Source organism: Oncorhynchus mykiss, chromosome 19 (assembly GCF_013265735.2).
Source record: "Oncorhynchus mykiss isolate Arlee chromosome 19, USDA_OmykA_1.1, whole genome shotgun sequence".
NCBI classification, from domain to species: Eukaryota; Metazoa; Chordata; class Actinopteri; order Salmoniformes; family Salmonidae; genus Oncorhynchus; species Oncorhynchus mykiss.
The window spans coordinates 27007917-27029569 of NC_048583.1; the positions used below are offsets into that span (position 1 = coordinate 27007917).

The 21653-nt window shown below is 40.6% G+C and overlaps 1 protein-coding gene across 5 annotated transcripts in view; it reads left to right on the forward strand.

Annotated features, from left to right (window-relative positions):
- The window catches only part of LOC110497586 (syntaxin-binding protein 5), a 54529-nt gene that overhangs the window by 24477 nt on the left and 8399 nt on the right, over positions 1-21653 (forward strand). For 3 of the 5 annotated variants that reach the window (XM_036954540.1, XM_036954542.1, XM_036954543.1), the window contains exons 9-19: positions 3114-3192; positions 3328-3482; positions 8622-8694; positions 8898-9045; positions 10337-10404; positions 10599-10639; positions 10798-11024; positions 13155-13336; positions 13586-13711; positions 14156-14307; positions 20274-20339. In XM_036954540.1, coding sequence (XP_036810435.1) covers positions 3114-3192; positions 3328-3482; positions 8622-8694; positions 8898-9045; positions 10337-10404; positions 10599-10639; positions 10798-11024; positions 13155-13336; positions 13586-13711; positions 14156-14307; positions 20274-20339 — 1317 coding nt within the window. Of the gene's footprint in view, positions 1-3113; positions 3193-3327; positions 3483-8621; positions 8695-8897; positions 9046-10336; positions 10405-10598; positions 10640-10797; positions 11025-13154; positions 13337-13585; positions 13712-14155; positions 14308-20273; positions 20340-20515; positions 20579-20689; positions 20738-21653 lie in introns of all 5 variants that reach the window. The other 2 variants (XM_036954539.1, XM_036954541.1) reach the window with 1 other exon arrangement.

A 21653-nucleotide genomic window follows, 5' to 3' on the forward strand; every position in this document is an offset into this window, starting at 1 on the left:
AGTGTGGTGCCATAACAACAACCTCTCCCTCAACGTGAGCAAGAAAAAGGAGCTGATAGTGGACTACAGGAACAGGAGGGCCGAGCACACTCCCATTCACATCGACGGAGCTGTAGTGGAGCGGGTCGAGATCTTTAAGTTCCTTGGTGTCCACATCACTAGGGACCTATCATGGTCCAAACTAGAGGTCGACCGATTCTGATTTTTCAACGCTGATACCGTTTGTTGGAGGACCAAAAAAAGCAGATACCGATTAATCTGACAATTTTTTTGTTTTTGTTTTTTTGTAATAATGACAATTGCAACAATACTGAATGAACACTTATTTTAACTTAATATAATACATCATAAAAAATCAATTTAGCCTCAAATAAATAAGGAAACATGTTCAATTTGGTTTAAATAATGCAAAAACAAAGTGTTGGAGAAGTAAAAGTGCAATATTTGCCATGTAAAAAAGCTAACGTTTGAGTTCCTTGCTCAGAACATGAGAACATATGAAAGTTCCTTTTAACATGAGACTTCAATATTCCAAGGTAAGAGGTTTTAGGTTGTAGTTAATATAGTATTTATAGGACTATTTCTCTCTATACAATTTGAATTTTATATACCTTTATTTATTGGATGTTCTTATAGGCACTATAGTATTGCCAGTGTAACAGTATAGCTTCCGTCCCTCTCCTCGCCTTTACCTGGGCTCGAACCAGGAACACATCGACAACAGCCACACTCGAAGAAGCATTACCCATCGCTCCACAAAAGCCGCGGCCCTTGCAGAGCAAGAGGAATAACTACTCCAAGTCTCAGAGCGAGTGATGTTTGAAACGCTATTAGCGCGCACCCCGCTAACTAGCTAGCCATTTCACATCGGTTACACCAGCCATTAGGCTGATAGGCTTGAAGTCATAAACAGCGTTGTGCTTGCGAAGAGCTGCTGGCAAAACGCACAAAAGTGCTGTTTGAATGAATGCTTACGAGCCTGCTGCTGCCACCCATCGCTCAGTCAGACTGCTCTATCAAATCATAGACTTAGTTATAACACACAAATACGAGCCTTTGGTCATTAATATGGTCAAATCCGAAAACTATCATTTCGAAAACAAAACATTTATTATTTCAGTGAAATACGGAACAATTCGGTATTTTATCTGACGGGTGGCATCCCTAAGTCTAAATATTCTTGTTACATTGCACAACCTTTAATATTATGTCATAATTACGTACAATTCTGGCAAATTAGTTCGCAACGAGCCAGGCGGCCCAAACTGTTGCATATATTCCCTGACTCTGCGTGCAATGAACACAAGAAAAGTGACATAATTTCACCTGGTTAACATTGCCTGCTAACCTGGATTTCTTTTAGCTAAATATGCAGGTTTAAAAATATATACTTCTGTGTGTTGATTTTAAGAAAGGCATTGGTGTTTATGGTTAGGTACAGTCGTCCAACGATTGTGCTTTTTTCGCAAATGCGCTTTTGTTAAATCATCCCCCAGCGTTGCATCGATTATATGCAATGCAGGACACGCTAGATAAACTAGTAATATCATCAACCATGTGTTAACTAGTGCTTATGATTGATTGATTGTTTTTTACAAGATTACTTTAATGCTAGCTAGCATATTACCTTGGCTTCTACTGCATTCGCGTAACAGGCAGTCTCCTTGTGGAGTGCAACAAGAGGCATGTGGTTATAGCATTGGACTAGTTAACTGTATGGTTGCAAGATTGGGATCCCCGAGCTGACAAGGTGAAAATCTGTTGTTCTGCCCCTGAACGAGCAGGTTAACCCACCGTTCCTAGGCCGTCATTGAAAATAAGAATGTGTTCTAAACTGACTTGCCTAGTTAAATAAAGGTATAAAAAATAAACATTTTTTTATTTTTAAATCGGCAAAATCAGCGGCCCCAAAAATACCAATTTCCGATTGTTATGAAAACTTGAAATCGGCCCTAATTAATCGGCCCTTCCGATTAATCGGTCGACCTCTAGTCCAAACACACCAACACAGTTGTGAAGAGGGCATGATAACGCATATTCCCCCTTAGCAGACTGAAAAGATTTGGCATGGAACGTCAGATCCTCAAAAAGCTCTACAGCTGCACCATCGAGAGTATCCGGCTTCTGATCGCAAGGCCCTATAGAGAGTAGTGCGTATGGCCCAGTACATCACTGGGACCGAGCTTCCTGCCATCCAGGACCTCTATACCAGGCGGTGTCAGAAGGGCCTACATTTTTTTGACTCGAGCTACCCAAGTCGATGACATGGCAAGTGGTACTGGAGCACCTTGTCTGGGACCAAAAGGCTCATAAACAGCTTTTACCCCCAAGCCATAAGACTGCTGAACAGTTAATCAAATGGACTATTTACATTGACCCCCTTATTTTATTCTTATTTGTTATTATTTTTTGCACTGACTCTTGCACGGGCTTGGTGTATACTCACTGGACTCTAACCACACGCACACACACACACACACACACACACACATACACGGACACACACAAAACACACACACATGCATATTGACGCTACACACACACACACACATTTACATTCTGTTTATTATCTATGCATAGTCACTTTACTCCTACCTACATGTACATATTACTTCAATTTCCTCAACTAACCCGAACCCCTGCGCATTGACTCGGTACCGGTACTCCTTGTATATAGCCTTGTTAAAATTATTTTGTGTTACTATTTTTCCTTTAGTTTATTTAGCAACTTTTAAAAAATGGTTTAATCTTTGCAATGTTGGTTAAGGGCTTGTAAGTAAGTATTTTACTGTGAGGTCTACACCTGTTGTATTCAGCGCATGTGGCAAATACATTTTTCAGCGCATGTGACGAATACAATTTCATTTGAAATAAAATGTTATTTGTCACATACACATGGTTAGCAGATGTAAATGCGAGTGTAGCGAAATGCTTGTGCTTCTAGTTCCGACAATGCAGTAATAACCAACAAGTAATCTAGCTAACAATTTGAGCATGCCTAAATTAGTTATGATAGACTACATGTTTATGTGGGAATTGAAATACATGTTTACGAGTTCTATAAATCAGTCTACAGAAATACATTTTTTTGTGTGTGCAAAATGACATCTCAGGTAAGCAGCCCAAGGATGGAAAGAAGCCAGAACCATGTAAACCTATCCTTAAAGTGGAGTACAAAACGACAAGAGCTGGGTGAGTGATTGGTTGTCCTAATAAACAATAATAAATAAAGGCTAGTCCAGGGACCCACACGTTGTCCTGTGACACACTTGAGCATATGATAGGTCTTGTATTATTTATTTACTGTACTTGTTTTTTCTTATCTAGGGACGCCTTTGTGGTCATGTCTGGAGGCCTGTCCTATGACACAGGGTGCAGGAGAGCCTGTCTGACGGTGATGCATGGGAAGAGTACTGCCCTCCTGGAGATGAACTATCCCATCGTAGACTTCCTCACGCTCTGCGAAACACCATATCCAAATGGTGAGTTAGAGTTTTATACTATAGAAGCATATAGCTGTAAAAAAAAAAACATTTTGAAATTGGATAATGATACTTTTTGAGAGCCACCGTGCCTTCAGAAAGTATTCATAACTTATTCCCCATTTTGTTGTGTTACCGCCAGAATTCAAAATGGATTAGATTTTCTTCTCTCACCCATGTACACACAATACCCCATAATGACAAAGGGAAAACTTGTTTTTTGAAATTTATTGAAATATCTCATTTACTTAAGTATTTGCACCCCTGAGACCATACTTTATAGATTACAGCTGTGAGTCTCTAAGAGCTTTCCACACCTGGATTGTGCAACATTTGCCAATTATTTTCAAAATTCTTCAAGCTCTGTCAATTGGTTGTTGATCATTGCTAGACAACCATTTTCAGGTCTTGCCATATATTTTCAAGTAAAATTAAGTCAAAGCTGTAATTCGGCCACTCCGGAACATTCACTTTCTTCTTGGTAAGCAACTCCAGTGTAGATTTGGCCTTGTGTTTTAGGTAATTTTCCTGCTGAAAGGTGAATTCATCTCCCAGTGTCTGGTGGAAAGCTAGTATTCTTCCGGTGCTTAGCTCCATTTTGTTTATTTTTTTTATCCTGAAAAACTCCCCAGTCCTTAACGATTACCCATAACATGATGCAGCCACCACTATGCTTGAAAATATAAGGAGAGGTAATCAGTAACGTGTTGTATTAGATTTGCCCCAAACATAACACTTTTTGTTCAGTTCATTGCTTTGCCACATTTTTTTCAGTATTACTTTAGTGCCTTGCTGAAAACAGGATGCATGTTTTGGAATATTTTTATTCTGTACATGCTTCCTTCTTTTCACTCTGCCAATTAGGTTAGTATTGTGGAGTAACTTCAATGTTGTTGATCCAGCCTCAGTTTTCTCCTATCACACCCATTAAACTCTGTAACCGTTTTAAAGTCACCATTGGCCTCATGGTGAATTCCCTGAGTTATTTCCTTCCTTTCCGGCCACTGAGTTATGAAGGATGCCTGTATCTTTGTAGTAACTTCACCATGCTCAAAGGGATATTCCATTTTTGTTTACCCATCTACAAATAGGTGCCCGTCTTTGTGAGGCATTGATAAACCTCCCTGGTCTTTGTTATTGAATTTGTGTTTGAAATTCACTGCTCGACTGAGGGACCTTACAGATAATTGTATGTGTGGGGTGCAAAGATGAGGTAGTCATTCATAAATCATGTTAAACACTATTATTGCGCACACAGTCCATTCAACTTATGTGACTTGTTAAGCACATTTTTACTTCTAAACGTATTTAGGTTTGCAGTAATAAAGAGGTTAAATACTTATTGACTCGAGACATTTCAGCTTTTCATTTTTCATTAATTTGTCATTTTTTAAATTTTATTTTAAACATAATTCCACTTTGACATTATGGGGTATTGTGTGTAGGTAGGCTTGTGACACAAAATCTGACATGCCATAACTTGGTATATTTGGAAAGAAGAAATCTGGGAGATTGGCAGGGTAGCCTAGTGGTTAGAGCGTTGGACTAGTAACCGGAAGGTTGGACTAGTAACCGGAAGGTTGCAAGTTCAAACCCCCGAGCTGACAAAGTACAAATCTGTCGTTCTGCCCCCGGCAGTTAACCCACTGTTCCTAGGCCGTCATTGTAAATAAGAATTTGTTCTTAACTGACTTGCCTAGTTAAATAAAGGTAAAAAAAAAAATTGAGGAAATAACCAGCAGATAGATAGGCGTTACATAGTTCAGAATACACAAGATCAAGCACACACAAAATAACATTTTGTTTTGTTTTTTTATTTTGAAAGTTGTCTTTCATTGACAAGCTATGAGTGAATTATTGATTCCCAGAGCTGGAAACACATCAGATGGCTTCCACAACATGTGAAAAATATTTTTTTTTAAATGGGATTGATAGACCCAACAACTAGAAATGGGCAGATGTTTTAGTAAGTGGTTTCAGGTGTGGTCACGGGACATTTCCAAGTGTCCCTAAACCTCTCCAAAGTGGCATGTCTGTAAATTAGATAATTCCAGTGCTATTACATATTTGCAATCCCTAAATGCTATTTGTTCAGTATGAAAACGCAATTCATACCATATCAACCTCACTCAAACATTGTGGTGGTGTTATGGGGTATCCAGGGTACATTCAAGTGTTTTTGCACACTGGACGTGCCTAAAAATTATTGTTCACTATAAAAACTACATTTCTACAACACCAACCTCTCTCAAACATTGTTGTGGTGTCGGGGTACATACAGGGGATATCCAAGTGTTTTTTTTTTTCAACCTCTCCAAAGTGCCTGATCTTTTAGCCTAGGCATATCCAATGTATTGGCCCCACATACAAAACAATATAAAAGCAACAGATTTACATAAAATATATATAAAAATGTGTTCTCAAACATAAACTTGTTTAGACATGTGTCCTTCACTAAAAAAGGTGCAAAAATAGAAATAAGCTGAACTATTTACAAATGGCATTCGTGTTGGATTTACATCCCAGGTGTAGGTGATTAGATTTCACTTTCACCATAGCTTGTGCATGTCATGATAGTCTTTGAAGCGGTCCCTCTCTGCCAGGAAACAAAAAGCGAACTGCCATTTCAGACAGAAGATCTGGCATCCCCCCTTTTCCCCCTTTTGTGTTTTGTGCAATGCTTGCAGTTCTTCCTTTTGTCTTTTGGTATGCGTGTTGGGTAGTGGCGTTCACCTTGAGTGGGGGTCTTGTGATGGTGCTTTGGGCCCCCAATTCGGCCATTTCCAACACCAGCTGCTCTCGAAGGCCAACTGGGAGAGAGGGCTTTGGCCATCTGCTTGTGGTGAATGAAACCATTTACTGTAGCCAACCCCTCTTATCAGAGGTGTGGACTCGAGTCACATGACTTGGACTCCAGTCACAACTATGATGACTTGCAACTCGACTTTGATTTTAATACCAATGACTCGTGACTTGATTTGGACTTGAGCCTTTTGACTTGATACCCTCCCCAAGCCCAAATATTAAAAATGATCCTATTAAAAAGTGTGCAGTGCATCAACTCTTCATTTAATGGATTACAGTTTGAATCGGACAGCAGCCAATCAAATTGTGCCAGCTGAGAAAAAGTTGTGCGTGGCAGTGCAGAGGAACGTCGGCGGGTGAATTCAGATGGAGCCCTTGGAAAGATGATACCCAAAATTATAAAGACGACGCTGTATCAACAAAAAAACAGATTGCAACTTGCAAAACATGCAGGAAGAAAATTACAGACAGAGGCGCAACAGTTTCCAACTTTGTTCGACATTTGAAGCTGCTCAAAGAACGGTAAGTTGTGGCTAATATAGCCGACAGCTATATAATTTCTAACTTTACTAGTGTAGCATGTAGGCTAACGTAATGTTAAATCAATGAGCGTCCACACAGTCACTCAGTGCGGGAACGTGATCATTGCACCCAAGATTGAGCTACAACTGGCTAGGCAGTTGGCAGCCTAAATCCTGCCTGATGTTACTGCTGTTCATTAAACCATTGATATATGTTAGCCTACTGTAACCACACAGAGTGTGTGTGTAAGGTTGGGAGATTGTGTACAAGCCTACATCGCCCCATAGTGGTCCTCGATAGTCGATCACTATTGGGGGGGGGGGGGGGGGGGTCCTTTGTCATGGCTACCCATGTATTTCCATGGAAGATAACATTTATTTGGAACGTAATACATTTAAAGATTTTTAAAAGCATTCATGATTTGCGTAAATGTAATATACTGTCGGCCAAGTCGAAATCCTCGCTGTCCAAATCGCTCCCCTGATCCGATTAGTATTGATTCGGTAGTATTTTATTAAAAGCTTCTATGCCGGTATGCTTATTCATAGCTGCCTTCTTTTTAGCTTCCTGTTCGATATTCTTAGTTTATTTCCCCCTTAAGAAGCCATCTTTTATGCTAAACGATGAAATCTGTTTTACAATGTAATGTAGCATGCTTAGTGCGGCTTGTCTCTGGGCCAGGTAGCAATAGTTTTCATTATACATAAAAGGTTCTAGGCCTTGCTTTCTCTCACCCAGGTCAACTGCATATCCCTAGAAAACATATCTCATTGGCTACAAGACTATCAATGTGCCATAGTAGCCAATCCCCTGTGTAATGGATGCCTACGGCGCATAAGGAGCCTGATGTCATGTTTTTAATGAGCAAAGATATAGTCACTCGGTGGACATTCACATTGCCATTAAGTCATACATCATCAGATAACATTGACAATAGGCTAGATTTGTTCCTACCAACCTAATAATTAATTTCATACCTGCCATGTATCTATAACGCAAACACAGACCAAATGGAAGCTTACCTTGTTAGATGTTTGGTGAAAATGTTGTGTAAAATAAACATTTTGACTCTCGGGGCTGGTGGTCAATAACGGTAGGTCACAGACAGCCAAATAAGAGATCCTCGTTTTATTTTTTTATTCAACCTTTATTTAACTAGGCAAGACAGTCAAATTCTTATTTTACAAAAACGGCCTACCCTGGCCAAATCCTCCCCTAACCCGGCTGACACTGGGCCAATTGTGCGCTGCCCTATGGGACTCCCGATCATGGCCGGTTGTGATACAGCCCGGGATCGAACCAGGGTCTGTAATGACGCTCTTAGCACTGAGATGCAGTGCCTTAGACCGCTGCGCCACTCGGGAGTCCCGGATTTCAGTGTGTATCGACGTATTCGGTGTTTATTTATTTTATGCTTCACAACGCTAACCGGAATGGAGGTAGCAGCCATCTTGAAATGAGGTCTTCGTCTCAGCCTGCCCTTATACATTCGTATGCCCATATATGATAGTAAGCCACACCAAATATTTTAAGGCACAGATCAATAGCCATGATACTCAGCATTCCGCAGACACCCTGCTTTTGCAGATAAGGGCTTCCGTTCTCATACCAGACTGAACTGGAAAAAAAAATCTTTACATTTAAGAGGTTAAACAACAAAATGTGGAAAAAGTCAAGGGGTGTGAATAATTTATGTATATTAAACTTCAATATCTAACACTGTGATTAGGATTTCTTTATCAAGACTTTTCTGTCTTTTTCCCCATGGTTTAACTCTTCTTAACATGTTTGAACTTTTTTTCTGCATCACAGATTTCCAGGATCCTTATGCCGTAGTTGTCCTTTTGGAAAAGGATTTAGTTGTCATCGACCTTAGACAAATTGGGTGAGTTTTGTTGTTACAGTAGGCTACTTGTGCGCTTACTTGCATGTTTACTTATGGTGGCACGATACATGGAACGATGGCCTACTGTTTGCAGACTTGACATATAGTAGGGGGGTGGGGTTAGAATGTAAAGTAATGAAGTAATATTGTTCTTCTAAGTCTTAGTGTCTTACAACCACAGCCTTTTCCCTTTTGATTGACAGATACCCAATATTTGAGAACCCGTACTCTTTGTCGATCCACAAGTCTCCAGTGACGTGCGTAGAATATTTTGCTGACTGCCCTCCTGAACTCATACCTGCACTTTACTCTGTTGGCTCCTGGCAAAAGAGACCGGGTTACAGTAAGAAGGTAATGTATCCCACTTGAAAAGAACATTTTAGAAAATAGGCTTTATCCCACTTAAGGTGTTATGTGGTTACAATTTGTTTTAAATATTGGAATAGGGCTCTCTAGGCTAGGTGGGGCGCTACCGTCCCCAGCTGACCAACATCCAGTGGAAGTGCAGGGCGCCAAATTCAAACAACAGAAATCTCATAATTAAAATTCCTCAAACATACAAGTATTATACACTATTTTAAAGATAAACTTCTTGTTAATCCTATCACAGTTTCTGATTTCAAAAAGGCTTTACGGCGAAAGCATACCATGCGATTATGTTAGGTCAGCGCCTAGTCACAAAAAAACATACAGCCATTTTTCAGCCAAAGAGATGAGTCACAATAAGCAGAAATAGAGATAAAATGAATCACTAACCTTTGATCTTCATCAGATGGCACTCATAGCGTTATTAATATTCACTTACCTTTGATCTTCATCAGAATGCACTCCCAGGAATCGCAGTTCCACAATAAATGTTTGTTTTGTTCGATAAAGTCCAACTTTATGTCCAGATACCTCCTTTTTGTTCACGCGTTTAGTTCACTAATCCAAATGCACAAAGCGCGGGCACTAAGTTCAGACGAAAAGTCAAAAAAGTTCCATTGAGGTTCATAGAAACATGTCAAACGATGTTTATAATCAATCTTTTGGATGTTTTTATCATAAATCTTCAATAATATTCCAAAGGAAAGGGAACAGAGCTCGCGCAATAAACAACTCATAGCTTTCAGCTGAGCCACTTACTGTGAGTGGTCTTATTCTCTCCCCTTTCACAATAGAAGCCTGAAACAACTTTCTAAAGACTGTTGACATCTAGTGGAAGCATTAGGAAGTGCAATCTGACCCCATTTACACTGTATATTGGATCGGCAATCACTTGAAAAACTACAAACCTCAGATTTCCCACTTCCTGGTTGGATTTTTCTCAGGTTTTCACCTGCTATATGAGTTCTGTTATACTCAGACATCATTCAAACAGTTTTAGAAACCAGAGTGTTTTCTATCCAAATCTACTAATAATATGCATATCCTAGCTTCTGGGCCTGAGTAGCAGGCATTTTACTCTGGGCACGCTTTTCATCCGGATATGAAAATACTGCCCCTTATCCCAAAGAAGTTAAATGTGTTATGTGCTTACAATTTGTTTTAAATATTGGACTAGGGCTGACATAAAACAATTATATTGGAATAGGGCTTTGACTGTATCAATGTGGTCACAAGGTTATATTTGTGTAGTAAATGTATTTTTTTGTATTTCCAGGAATGGCCCATAAGTGGTGGTAACTGGGGCCAAGGCACACTAAGCTACCCTGAGATCATCGTCACTGGGTGAGTACCTACCGAACACCTGAAGGCTGAGACAGAAACACAACCATAGAGATCCTATAATTCCCCTCTATAAGTAATTCTTTATACGTCTATGTGCACAACACTTACCTAACATAAACTGGATTTCTATTATATATTTATGGTATCCATTTACAAACAAAACTGTTCTCATTTTCCTTCTTTGCAATGAACAGACATGCTGATGGCTCAATCAAGTTTTGGGATGCTTCTGCAAGTGAGTGGCGTTTCATTTGATTCCTTTGATTATATAATTGGTTGAAATAAGAATACCACAATGGTTTGTCCCTTTTGTAAAGCAATGGAATACATTTGTGTGTAGTATGTAGGTCATTGCTAACAGTTCAGTACAATATCCCCCTTCCTTTGTTCTAGTAATGCTCCAAGTACTGTACAAGCTGAAGACTGCCAAGGTGTTTGAGAAGGCTCTAAAGGATGGTAAGGAGGAGAAGCCGAGCACGGAGATAGTGGATGAGGATCCCTACGCCATCCAGACCTTGTCGTGGTGCCCAGAGAGCAGGATGCTGTGTGTGGCTGGAGTCTCTGCCCACGTCATCATCTATAGGTTCAGCAAACAGGAAATAACCACTGAGGTGGTGCAGGTAACTGTAGCAACCAGTTTCTCAATATCATACCAATGCAGCGTTTTGAATATAAAGTTGAAGTCGGAAGTACATACACCGTCGCCAAATACATTTAAACTCCGTTTTTTCACAATTCCTGACATTTAATCCTAGTAAAAATTCCCTGTTTTAGGTCAGTTGGGATCACCACTTTATTGTAAGAATGTGAAATGTTGGAATAATAGTAGAGAGAAGGATTTATTTCAGCTTTTATTTCTTTCATCACATTCCCAGTGGGTCAGAAGTTTACATACACTCAATTCATATTTGGTAGCATTGCCTTTAAATCATTTAACTTGGGTCAAATGTTTTGGGTAGCCTTCCACAAGCTTCCCACAATAAGTTGGGGGAATTTTGGCCCATTCCTCTTGACAGAGCTGATGTAACTGAGTCAGGTTTGTTGGCCTCCTTGCTCGCACACGCTTTTTCAGTTCTGCCCACAAATTTTCTATAGGATTGAGGTCCGGGCATTGTGCTGGCCACTCCAATACCTTGACTTTGTTGTCCTTAAGCCATTTTGCTATAACTTTTTTCATTTGGAAGACCCATTTGCAACCAAGCTTTAACTTCCTGACTGATACCTTGAGATGTTGCTTCAGTATATCCACATAATTTCCCACCCTCTTGATGCAATCTAATTTGTGAAGTGCACCAGTCCCTCCTGCAGCAAGCACCCCCACAACATGATGCTGCCGCCCCCATGCTTCACGGTTGGGATGGTGTTCTTCGGCTTGCAAGCCTCCCCTTTATCCTCCAAACATAACTATGGTCATTATGGCCAAACAGTTCTATTTTTGTTTCATCAGACCAGAGGACATTTCTCCAAAAGTACGATCTTTGTCCCCATGTGCAGTTGCAAACCGTGTCTGGCCTTTTTATGGAGCAGTGGCTTCTTCCTTGCTGAGCGGTATGTTGATGTTGGACTCGTTTTACTGTTGATATAGATACTTTTGTACCTGGTCCCTCCAGCATCTTCACAAGGTCCTTTGGAGTTGTTCTGGGATTGATTTGCACTTTTCGCACCAAAGTACGTTCATCTCTAGGAGACAGAACGCGTCTCCTTCCTGAGCGGTATGACGGCTGCGTGGTCCCATGGTGTTTATACTTGCGTACTATTGTTTGTACAGATGAACGTGGTACCTTCAGGCATTTGGAATTTGCTCCCAAGGATGAACCAGACTTGTGGAGGTCTACATTTCTTTTCTTATGTCTTGGCTGATTTGTTTTGATTTCCCCATGATGACAAGCAAAGAGGCACTGAGTTTGAAGGTAGGCCTTGAAATACAGCCACAGGTAAACCTCCAATTGACTCAAAAGATGTCAATTAGCCTATCAGAAGCTTCTAAAGCCATGATATCATTTTCTGGAATTTTCTAAACTGTTTAAAGGCACAGTCAACTTAGTGTATGTAAACTTCTCACCCACTGGAATTGTGATACAGTGAATTATAAGTGAAATAATCTTTCTTTAAACAATTGTTGGAAAAATGACTTGTGTCATGCACCAAGTAGATGTCCTAACAGACTTGCCAAAACTATACTTTGTTAAACAAGAAATTTGTGGAGTGTTTGAAAAACGAGTTTTAATGACTCCATCCTAAGTGTATGTAAACTTCTGACTTCAACTGTATGTACTGTATATTAGGATGTGTGGGTATATTACAGGGATGTTTTTTTCTACCTGACTAATCTGGAATTCCTGCTTTTATGACTTTCTCCATTTATAAAATCGTTGAACTTTACCTATTTCCAAAACCAATATTTCCCCCTGATTTCCCATTTTATCTGCTATTAGTGTTCATGTTTATGACTAGATATTATCACTACGGCCCCGTGTTTTGGGCATGTATGTCACATGACCTGGATTTTAACCTTTTTAAATAAAGCTTTTTTTTTATCAAACTTTCCCCTTTTCTTTTTTATATCAGATGGTCCAGCACCATCCTCAATTGCTTTCATTTTTGGTTTAATTCTCATTTTTAATTGTTAAACTCTAGGTGATATGATACTCCAAAACGCAGGGCCCTCATTATGACTGTAAATAGCTCTGGATAAGAGTGTCTGCTAAATTCCTCAAATACAAAAAAAAGTAACATTTATTTACTCTCAGCTGTTGGAGGTGCGTATGCAGTGTGAGCTGGATGATGTAGATTCTCCAGACACCGCAGGAGAGCATCCTCTCACCCCATCTACCCCAGTGCACTCCACCTGCCCAACCCAGGAGGGAGAACCCCCTGAGACCCAGCCCTCCACAACTGATGACGGGCCCCGGGATAATGTACCATGCCTCAAGTACGAACCAAACAGTTCATGTTCTTTTCCTGCTTAGCATTGACATTTTCAATTGTAGAATCTCCAATATAGTGTTTTATTACAAAAAGTGCCATCCGTGAAGATAAGTAGGCTATTTCTATATAAGATTAATGCAGATACAAATGCATGTGAACAGTAGGTGGTAGTGTAGATGTGTATCTAGGTACACTACAGTATGCACGTTTAACACCACAAGTCACCTAATCCTGTTGTGTTGTTTCCCTGCAGGGTCCGGAGCTCCCCTCTGAAGCAGTCTCCTGGTTACCAGGTGGAGCTGGTAATTCAGCTGGTCTGGGTTAGTGGGGAGCCGCCTCAGCAGATCACCAGCCTGGCTGTCAACTCCTCATACGGACTGTAGGTCTACGTCTGCCTGTCTGTCTGTCTGTGTCAGCACGAACCACTGCACTCTTGATGGTCACGGTGTACATTAGACACATCACCTGCAGTTGTATTCATGCAGAGATCATACACAAAGGGAATATACTGTAACTGCATCAAAGGCTTTATTGGTTGCCTTAGGGCACACGTGTCAAACTCATTCCATGGAGGGCTGAGTGTCTGCGGGTTTTCGCTCCTCCCTTTTACTTGATTGATGAATTAAGGTCACTAATTAATAAGGAACTCCCCACACCTGGTTGTCTGTTTTAATTGAAATTTAAAAAAAACTACAACCTGCAGACACTAGGCCCTCCATGGAATGAGTTTGACACCCCTGCCTTAGGGGCTGAAAACCTTTTTGTGTTGTTTATAAAACTGCAGAGGACCTCGGTTAAATTATCGCATTCTCTTTTCCCTCAGTGTGGTGTTTGGCAACAGCAATGGTCTGGCTGTAGTGGACTACCTTCAGAAGACCCTCGTCCTGAACATGGGCACGTCAGAGCTGTACAGTCCCTCAGACCCCTACCAGAGACAGCCTCGGTCGCCTCGCAAGAAACCACAGCCGTCTGGAGGTGAGGGGCTCCCTGAATGTTGAGTAGGCTAAGGCATGTTGTATGTTCCCAGAAATGAGACATGGGAGTATATTCAGACAGAAAGTAGAATCAGAAAGACTGCAATATCTTCCTTTTGCGATTTTAGTTTTTCATGCAGCAGCAGGGGATAGTAACTTAAGTATGTTCCCTAGAGCTCCCACCTGACGGGGTCATGAAAGGGATTAGTATAGTGATGTCAAGTGAGTTGTAGTCCGGACTGAAAGGCATTGATAGTCAAAGCCAGGGGATCGAATGAGAACACAACTACTGTATATTCAGTGAGGCAATTTCTGTTGTCGTTTTGGCTCTCTACTCCAGCACTTTGAAATGACACACTGACTGAGGTTAAAGGCCCAGTGCAATCAAAAATAGGTTTTCCTGTGATTTAAATATATTTCCACTCCTATAAGGTTAGAATAATATTGTGAAAATGATAATGCCCTTTTAGTGTAAGAGCTTTTTGAAAAGACTTCCTGAAATTTCAGCCTGTTTTGGTGGGATGGAGTTTTGGCCTGCCTGGTGACATCACCAGGTACATTTGTTTTATAGACCAATAAGAAAGAGTTCCAAGCCTCTGCCAATAACAGCTAGCTTTCAGTTTTCCCCTCCCCACTCAGACCCCTCCCAGACATTCTTAGCAGATTTCCTGCTTGAGAAATTGCTCTTTTGTTTGTTTTTAACCATTTTAATTGAAAACAATCACAGTTAGGTACTTACTTGTTACATAAAAATGGCTACATTGGGCCTTTAAAATGTAGACTGTCATATTTTAATTTGAGGTTATTTTCCTCCATATCGGGTGAACCATTTAGAAATTACAGCATAGTCTTTTCATTTTAGTCTTTTCATTTTAGAGGACCAAAAGTATTGGGACAATTTGCTTGTATATTAACTTACTGTAGTCAAAAGTTTAGTATTTGGTCCTATATTCCTAGCACGCAATGACTACATAAAGCTTGTGACTCTACATCTTGTTGGATGCATTTGCAATTTGTTTTGATTGTGTTTCCGATTATTTGGTGCCCAATAGAAATGAATGGTTAATTGTTGTGTAATTTTTGAGTCACTGTTATTGTAAAAAATAATAGAATTTGTTTCTTAACACTTTTATATTAATGTGGATGCTAGTTTGTAGCCAGAGGTTTGATGTAGTCATTGCATGCTAGGAATATTGGACCAAATACTAACCTTAAGTTAATTTTTACAAATACTTTTGGTTCCCTAAAATGGGCTGGCTATGTAGAAAAAGTGCTGTAACCTCTAAACGGTTCACCCGATATGGATGAAAATAGCCTCAAATTAAAACGGCAGTCTGCACTTTAACCTCGTAGTCATTGTATCATTTAAATTCCAAAGTGCTGGAGTACAGAATCAAATCAACAAAACATGTCACTGTTCAAATACTTTTGGGCTCGTCTGTCTATGACTCTTAAAGCCAGTCACTGAGCTGGCTAGAGGTGCAGGCCTCACACTCTTGGCAGCCAGTTTGGCTTCACACCCTAAGTGCTCCACCCCTGTAGTAGCCATCTCTCTGTCATCACTGGTGGACTGTCCATCTGTTCAGTGGCTCAGTAGAAACTCAGAGAAACATGCTCATCATGAGTGGGATCTGTCTGTGCCGCGGAGGTACTGCAGGGAGTCTGCGGAGAGATTTAAAAAAAAAAATATATATATATACATCTCTTCTCTTTTTTTATTACTAATCAAATCACATTTATTTACATAGCCCTTCGTACATCAGCTGATATCTCAAAGTGCTGTACAGAAACCCAGCCTGAAACCCCAAACAGGAAGTAATGCAGGTGTAGAAGCACGGTGGCTAGGAAAAACTCCCTAGAAAGGCCAAAACCTAGGAAGAAAGCTAGAGAGGAACCAGGCTATGAGGGGTGGCCAGTCCTCTTCTGGCTGTGCCGGGTGGAGATTATAACAGAACATGGCCAAGATGTTCAAATTTTCATAAATGACCAGCATGGTCAAATAATAATAATCACAGGCAGAACAGTTGAAACTGGAGCAGCAGCACGGCCAGGTGGACTGAGGACAGCAAGGAGTCATCATGTCAGGTAGTCCTGAGGCATGGTCCTAGGGCTCAGGTCCTCCGAGAGAGAGAAAGAAAGAGAGAAATAGAGAATTAGAGAGAGCATACTATAACCAACTATAACAGATTCAACCAATTTTGGCCAAGGGATCCGTGGAATAAGTTTAAAACTTCTAATGCAATACAATGTAATAATATTAAAGGTGCTGTATGTCATATTTTTCCATTGTAATTTCAGATTTTTATTTTTAATATCTACAATAATAGTGTAATGCTAGTGTTTCACAATATTTTTTTCCCCCCAAAATGTTTTATTGTGCACACACAAAATTGCATTTAATGGTGCAGCCCTCTTATTGGTCTACAAAAGACGCACCATCTCTGTTCCACACCGCCATGAGAAAACTAGTGATCAGTCGTGGAAATAAAAGTGCAGAAAACAACTTGGCTTCCTATTTAAAAAGAAGATGAATAAAGCTATGAAAGAAAAATACTGGAGTTTTGGCGCAGTTACTGGCGCAAAAACTATATTGTCAAAACGACATATCCTAAAAAAACAATATCCCTATGTAAATATTATTTAAAATTAATTGTATCAGTATTTTACATGTGATAAGGCCGCACAGAAGGTCAGAGAAAATTTCAGACCGTTGTAAAAATGTGAAAGATCCAAAAGGGCCACTAGATGTCTTGTGATACCAACATTTTAAGATACCAAAATTCTGGTATTGTAGTTTACTGGTGAACTTATAAAGTTTCCAGTAATATACACTCTCTTTGCAACCCTACTCCTGTCATTCCCCCACTCATGTTCTCTTGCTCTCTTGCTTTCTCTCTCTCCCCTCTGTCCCCCCTCTCTCTGTCCTCTTTCCACTCGTGCTCTTCAATTGCCACTCAATTGCCACTCGCTGTTGCACATAAGCTTCAATTCCCCCTGTCAAAAAGGGGATTTATGGCTGATTTGAGATGAAATCGTCAACCCTGTTACTTTTTATTTGGCACTTAATAGACACTTACTATAGTATATTTTATTTACTTAACCTCTTGATAGGAAAACATGTTTTTTTAGGAAATTGAACATGTGCTCTTTATGATAAAAAAAAAAGAGAGAATGAGGTGAAATCAAACGTTGTTTTGGGACCAAGTTACACTTGGAGCACTAAATTGGTGGATGACCCAGTTGCTAGCCTCTGAGTTCATTGGATTCTTTCTATTCTTATGATTTTTTTTATCAATGTTTTGTCTTAACTTTCTTTACTGTTGTTCTCCCTCTGTTTGTCTCTCTCTCTCTCTGTTGCTCTCTCTCTCTGTTGCTTGCCCTCTCTCTATCTGTTGCCCTCTCTCTCTCTGTTGCCCTCTCTCTCTCTGTTGCCCTCTCTCTCTCTGTTGCCCTCTCTCTCTCTGTTGCCCTCTCTCTCTCTGTTGCCCTCTCTCTCTCTGTTGCCCTCTCTCTCTGTGTTGCCCTCTCTCTCTGTGTTGCCCTCTCTCTCTCTGTTGCCCTCTCTCTCTCTGTTGCCCTCTCTCTCTCTGTTGCCCTCTCTCTCCCTCTCTCTCTGTTGCTCTCTCTCTCCCTCTCTCTCTGTTGCTCTCTCTCTCCCTCTCTCTCTGTTGCTCTCTCTCTCTCGCTCTCTGTTGCTCTCTCTCGCTCTCTGTTGCTCTCTCTCTCTCTCTCTCTCTCTCTCTGATGCTCTCTCTGATGCTCTCTCTCTCTCTCTCTGTTGCTCTCTCTCTTTCTCTGTTGCTCTCTCTCTTTGGCCTTGTAAAGACAAAGACATTCCACCTGTGACGTCTTGCATGGCCCGCCTTTCTATCTTTTATAAGTCTGTGAAACAGACTTATCGTTCTTCTAACGCCCGTAAGTCATCTCATGTGTATCATACTCGGTTGTCTTCTCCATTTTTTTCTCTCCGTTCTTCTTCTCTTCGATCTGTTTCAATCACCATTTGTTTTCATGCATTCAGACAACTTATTTTAGCTGACACTTATTTAAAAGTGTATGAATAAGTAGCTTAACTGGACAGGGAATATGATTTTCATACGATAGTCACATGGAGGAATGGGGAAGATATACTGCAATTACTGACAGCCTTAGTCTTTGTTAATATCTATCAGCTCAGTTAAAAAGCTGCTCCTACCAAAGTTACTTGCCTCAGATTTTTCCAAACTATGAACATCTTAAGCTCACTTTGAAGCTAGTTGATGGTCAGCAGCAGTCTTCACTGTAGAGAACACGTTGGTCTTTGTCATATCTGTTCTCCACAGGTCTCAGTGATAACAACACGTTGGTCTAACACATGTCTGTTCTCCACAGCTCTGTTGGTCAAAGACATGTCTGTTCTCCACAGCTCTCAGTGATAACAACACGTTGGTTTAAGACATGTCTGTTCTCCACAGCTCTCAGTGATAACAACACATTGGTCTAAGACATGTCTGTTCTCCACAGCTCTGTTGGTCTTAGACATGTCTGTTCTCCACAGCTCAGTGATAACAACACGTTGGTCTAAGACATGTCTGTTCTCCCCAGCTCTCAGTGATAACAACACGTTGGTCTAAGACATGTCTGTTCTCCACAGCTCAGTGATAACAACACGTTGGTCTAAGACATGTCTGTTCTCCACAGCTCAGTGATAACAACACGTTGGTCTAAGACATGTCTGTTCTCCACAGCTCTCAGTGATAACAACACGTTGGTCTAAGACATGTCTGTTCTCCCCAGCTCTCAGTGATAACAACACGTTGGTCTAAGATATGCCTGTTCTCCACAGCTCTCAGTGATAACAACATGTTGGTCTAAGACATGTCTGTTCTCCACAGCTCAGTGATAACAACACGTTGGTCTAAGACATGTCTGTTCTCCACAGCTCTCAGTGATAACAACACGTTGGTCTAAGACATGTCTGTTCTCCCCAGCTCTCAGTGATAACAACACGTTGGTCTAAGACATGCCTGTTCTCCACAGCTCTCAGTGATAACAACATGTTGGTCTTAGACATGTCTGTTCTCCACAGCTCAGTGATAACAACACGTTGGTCTAAGACATGTCTGTTCTCCCCAGCTCTCAGTGATAACAACACGTTGGTCTAAGACATGTCTGTTCTCCACAGCTCAGTGATAACAACACGTTGGTCTAAGACATGTCTGTTCTCCACAGCTCTCAGTGATAACAACACATTGGTCTAAGACATGTCTGTTCTCCCCAGCTCTCAGTGATAACAACACGTTGGTCTAAGACATGTCTGTTCTCCACAGCTCTCAGTGATAACAACATGTTGGTCTAAGACATGCCTGTTCTCCACAGCTCTGTTTGTCTTAGACATGTCTGTTCTCCACAGCTCTGTTGGTCTAAGACATGTCTGTTCTCCACAGCTCTCAGTGATAACAACACGTTGGTCTAAGACATGTCTGTTCTCCACAGCTCTCAGTGATAACAACACGTTGGTCTAAGACATGTCTGTTCTCCACAGCTCTGTTGGTCTAAGACATGTCTGTTCTCCACAGCTCAGTGATAACAACACGTTGGTCTAAGACATGTCTGTTCTCCACAGCTCTCAGTGATAACAACACATTGGTCTAAGACATGTCTGTTCTCCACAGCTCTCAGTGATAACAACACATTGGTCTAAGACATGCCTGTTCTCCACAGCTCTGTTGGTCTTAGACATGTCTGTTCTCCACAGCTCTCAGTGATAACAACACATTGGTCTAAGACATGTCTGTTCTCCACAGCTCTCAGTGATAACAACACGTTGGTCTAAGACATGTCTGTTCTCCACAGCTCTCAGTGATAACAACACGTTGGTCTAAGACATGTCTGTTCTCCACAGCTCTCAGTGATAACAACACGTTGGTCTAAGACATGTCTGTTCTCCACAGCTCTGTTGGTCTAAGACATGTCTGTTCTCCACAGCTCTCAGTGATAACAACAATGGAAACAACGCTTTAGAAGAGAAAAGCAACAAATCACCAACGTCAGGTAAAATGTCATTCTCCATTACTGTATAATACAAAACACAATCTACCTTTTACTTGAAGAAGTACAAATGACACATGTATGACATATCTATTTACTAGCTGCTTTTGGGTATCGACTCAGTTAAGGAGTGTTGAAAGGGTTGATGTCCACTGAAGTGTTGTTGTCGCCATATACAGTAGGCTCTACGTCACCCACCAATTCAGACGATGAACACAAACAGGAAAGGTTCATACAGAAGGGTACTGTATTACATTGATGAATCAACCACATCTACTGAGCTTCATTCTTCCCGTATGTTCTGGCCACCGGCAATGCAATTTTACATTTGTCTTTTTAAAACACATTTGCAGTGAAGTCCAAAAGCAGACGGTTTTCCAAGACGGTTGCCAATGACTTTGGTAGTGTATGATCCCTGTGTTATAAACTCTACTGCTTTCTCTCTCACCGACTTCACTGGGCTTCTAACCAAGGCTGTGCCTTAATCCAACGTGCTAATAATGATGATGATGATGATGGAGACGATACATGCACTCAATCTGTGGGTTGTTGCCGTCAATCACAAGGTGGCTGATTGTCTGTCGAAGTGATCCGCCGCACTTTGTCAAATGCATGACAGATAAGAGGGGCCTCCACGTTTCTCTCTTAGGATGACATTTACTCTGCTTTTTGCACTAGAGTAAAATCATTGTAGCACATGTTCTCTCTGAAAAGAATAGAATGTCAAATAAAGATCACAAACTTTTTACAGAATCACTCAAATCTCAAAGCGATGCAATTTTTCACTGGTTCAAACGTTAAGTAATTCTGACTATTAATCTCTTACTAATTTTGAACTAATTTGAGGTATTGGGAATGTTCATCAATAGAATAACGTAAGTTTTGGTTTGACAAAAATATTTAAATATTTATATTACAGGACCTTGGTACTCGATTATTCCCTTGAATGATTTTCCCTCTCTCTCCTTTCCAGTCTTCCTTCCATTGTAACAATAACCTGAATTCAATCTCTTTTTCTTGTCTACCTCTTGCTTTTTTTGACGTTACATGCTGTGTGTGTGTAATAATGCTGGGCTCGCGTTGACTGTGTGAGAGAGGGTACTTCTCCTAGCCTGGCTGTTCGGCATGATGCACTCAATAACCAGCTGCCTCTGAGGATCAATGCTAATTCTACATTCTCCTCTCACGCTTTTTTTTGCCAATGAATGGCGGATGACAAATTTGCTGAGAGTGAACAAAACAAGCGTCATTTTATATGGCCAGTTCAAAATGTTTTATTCCGTTGTAAAAGAGGGTATGTTTTTTTTATTTTATTTA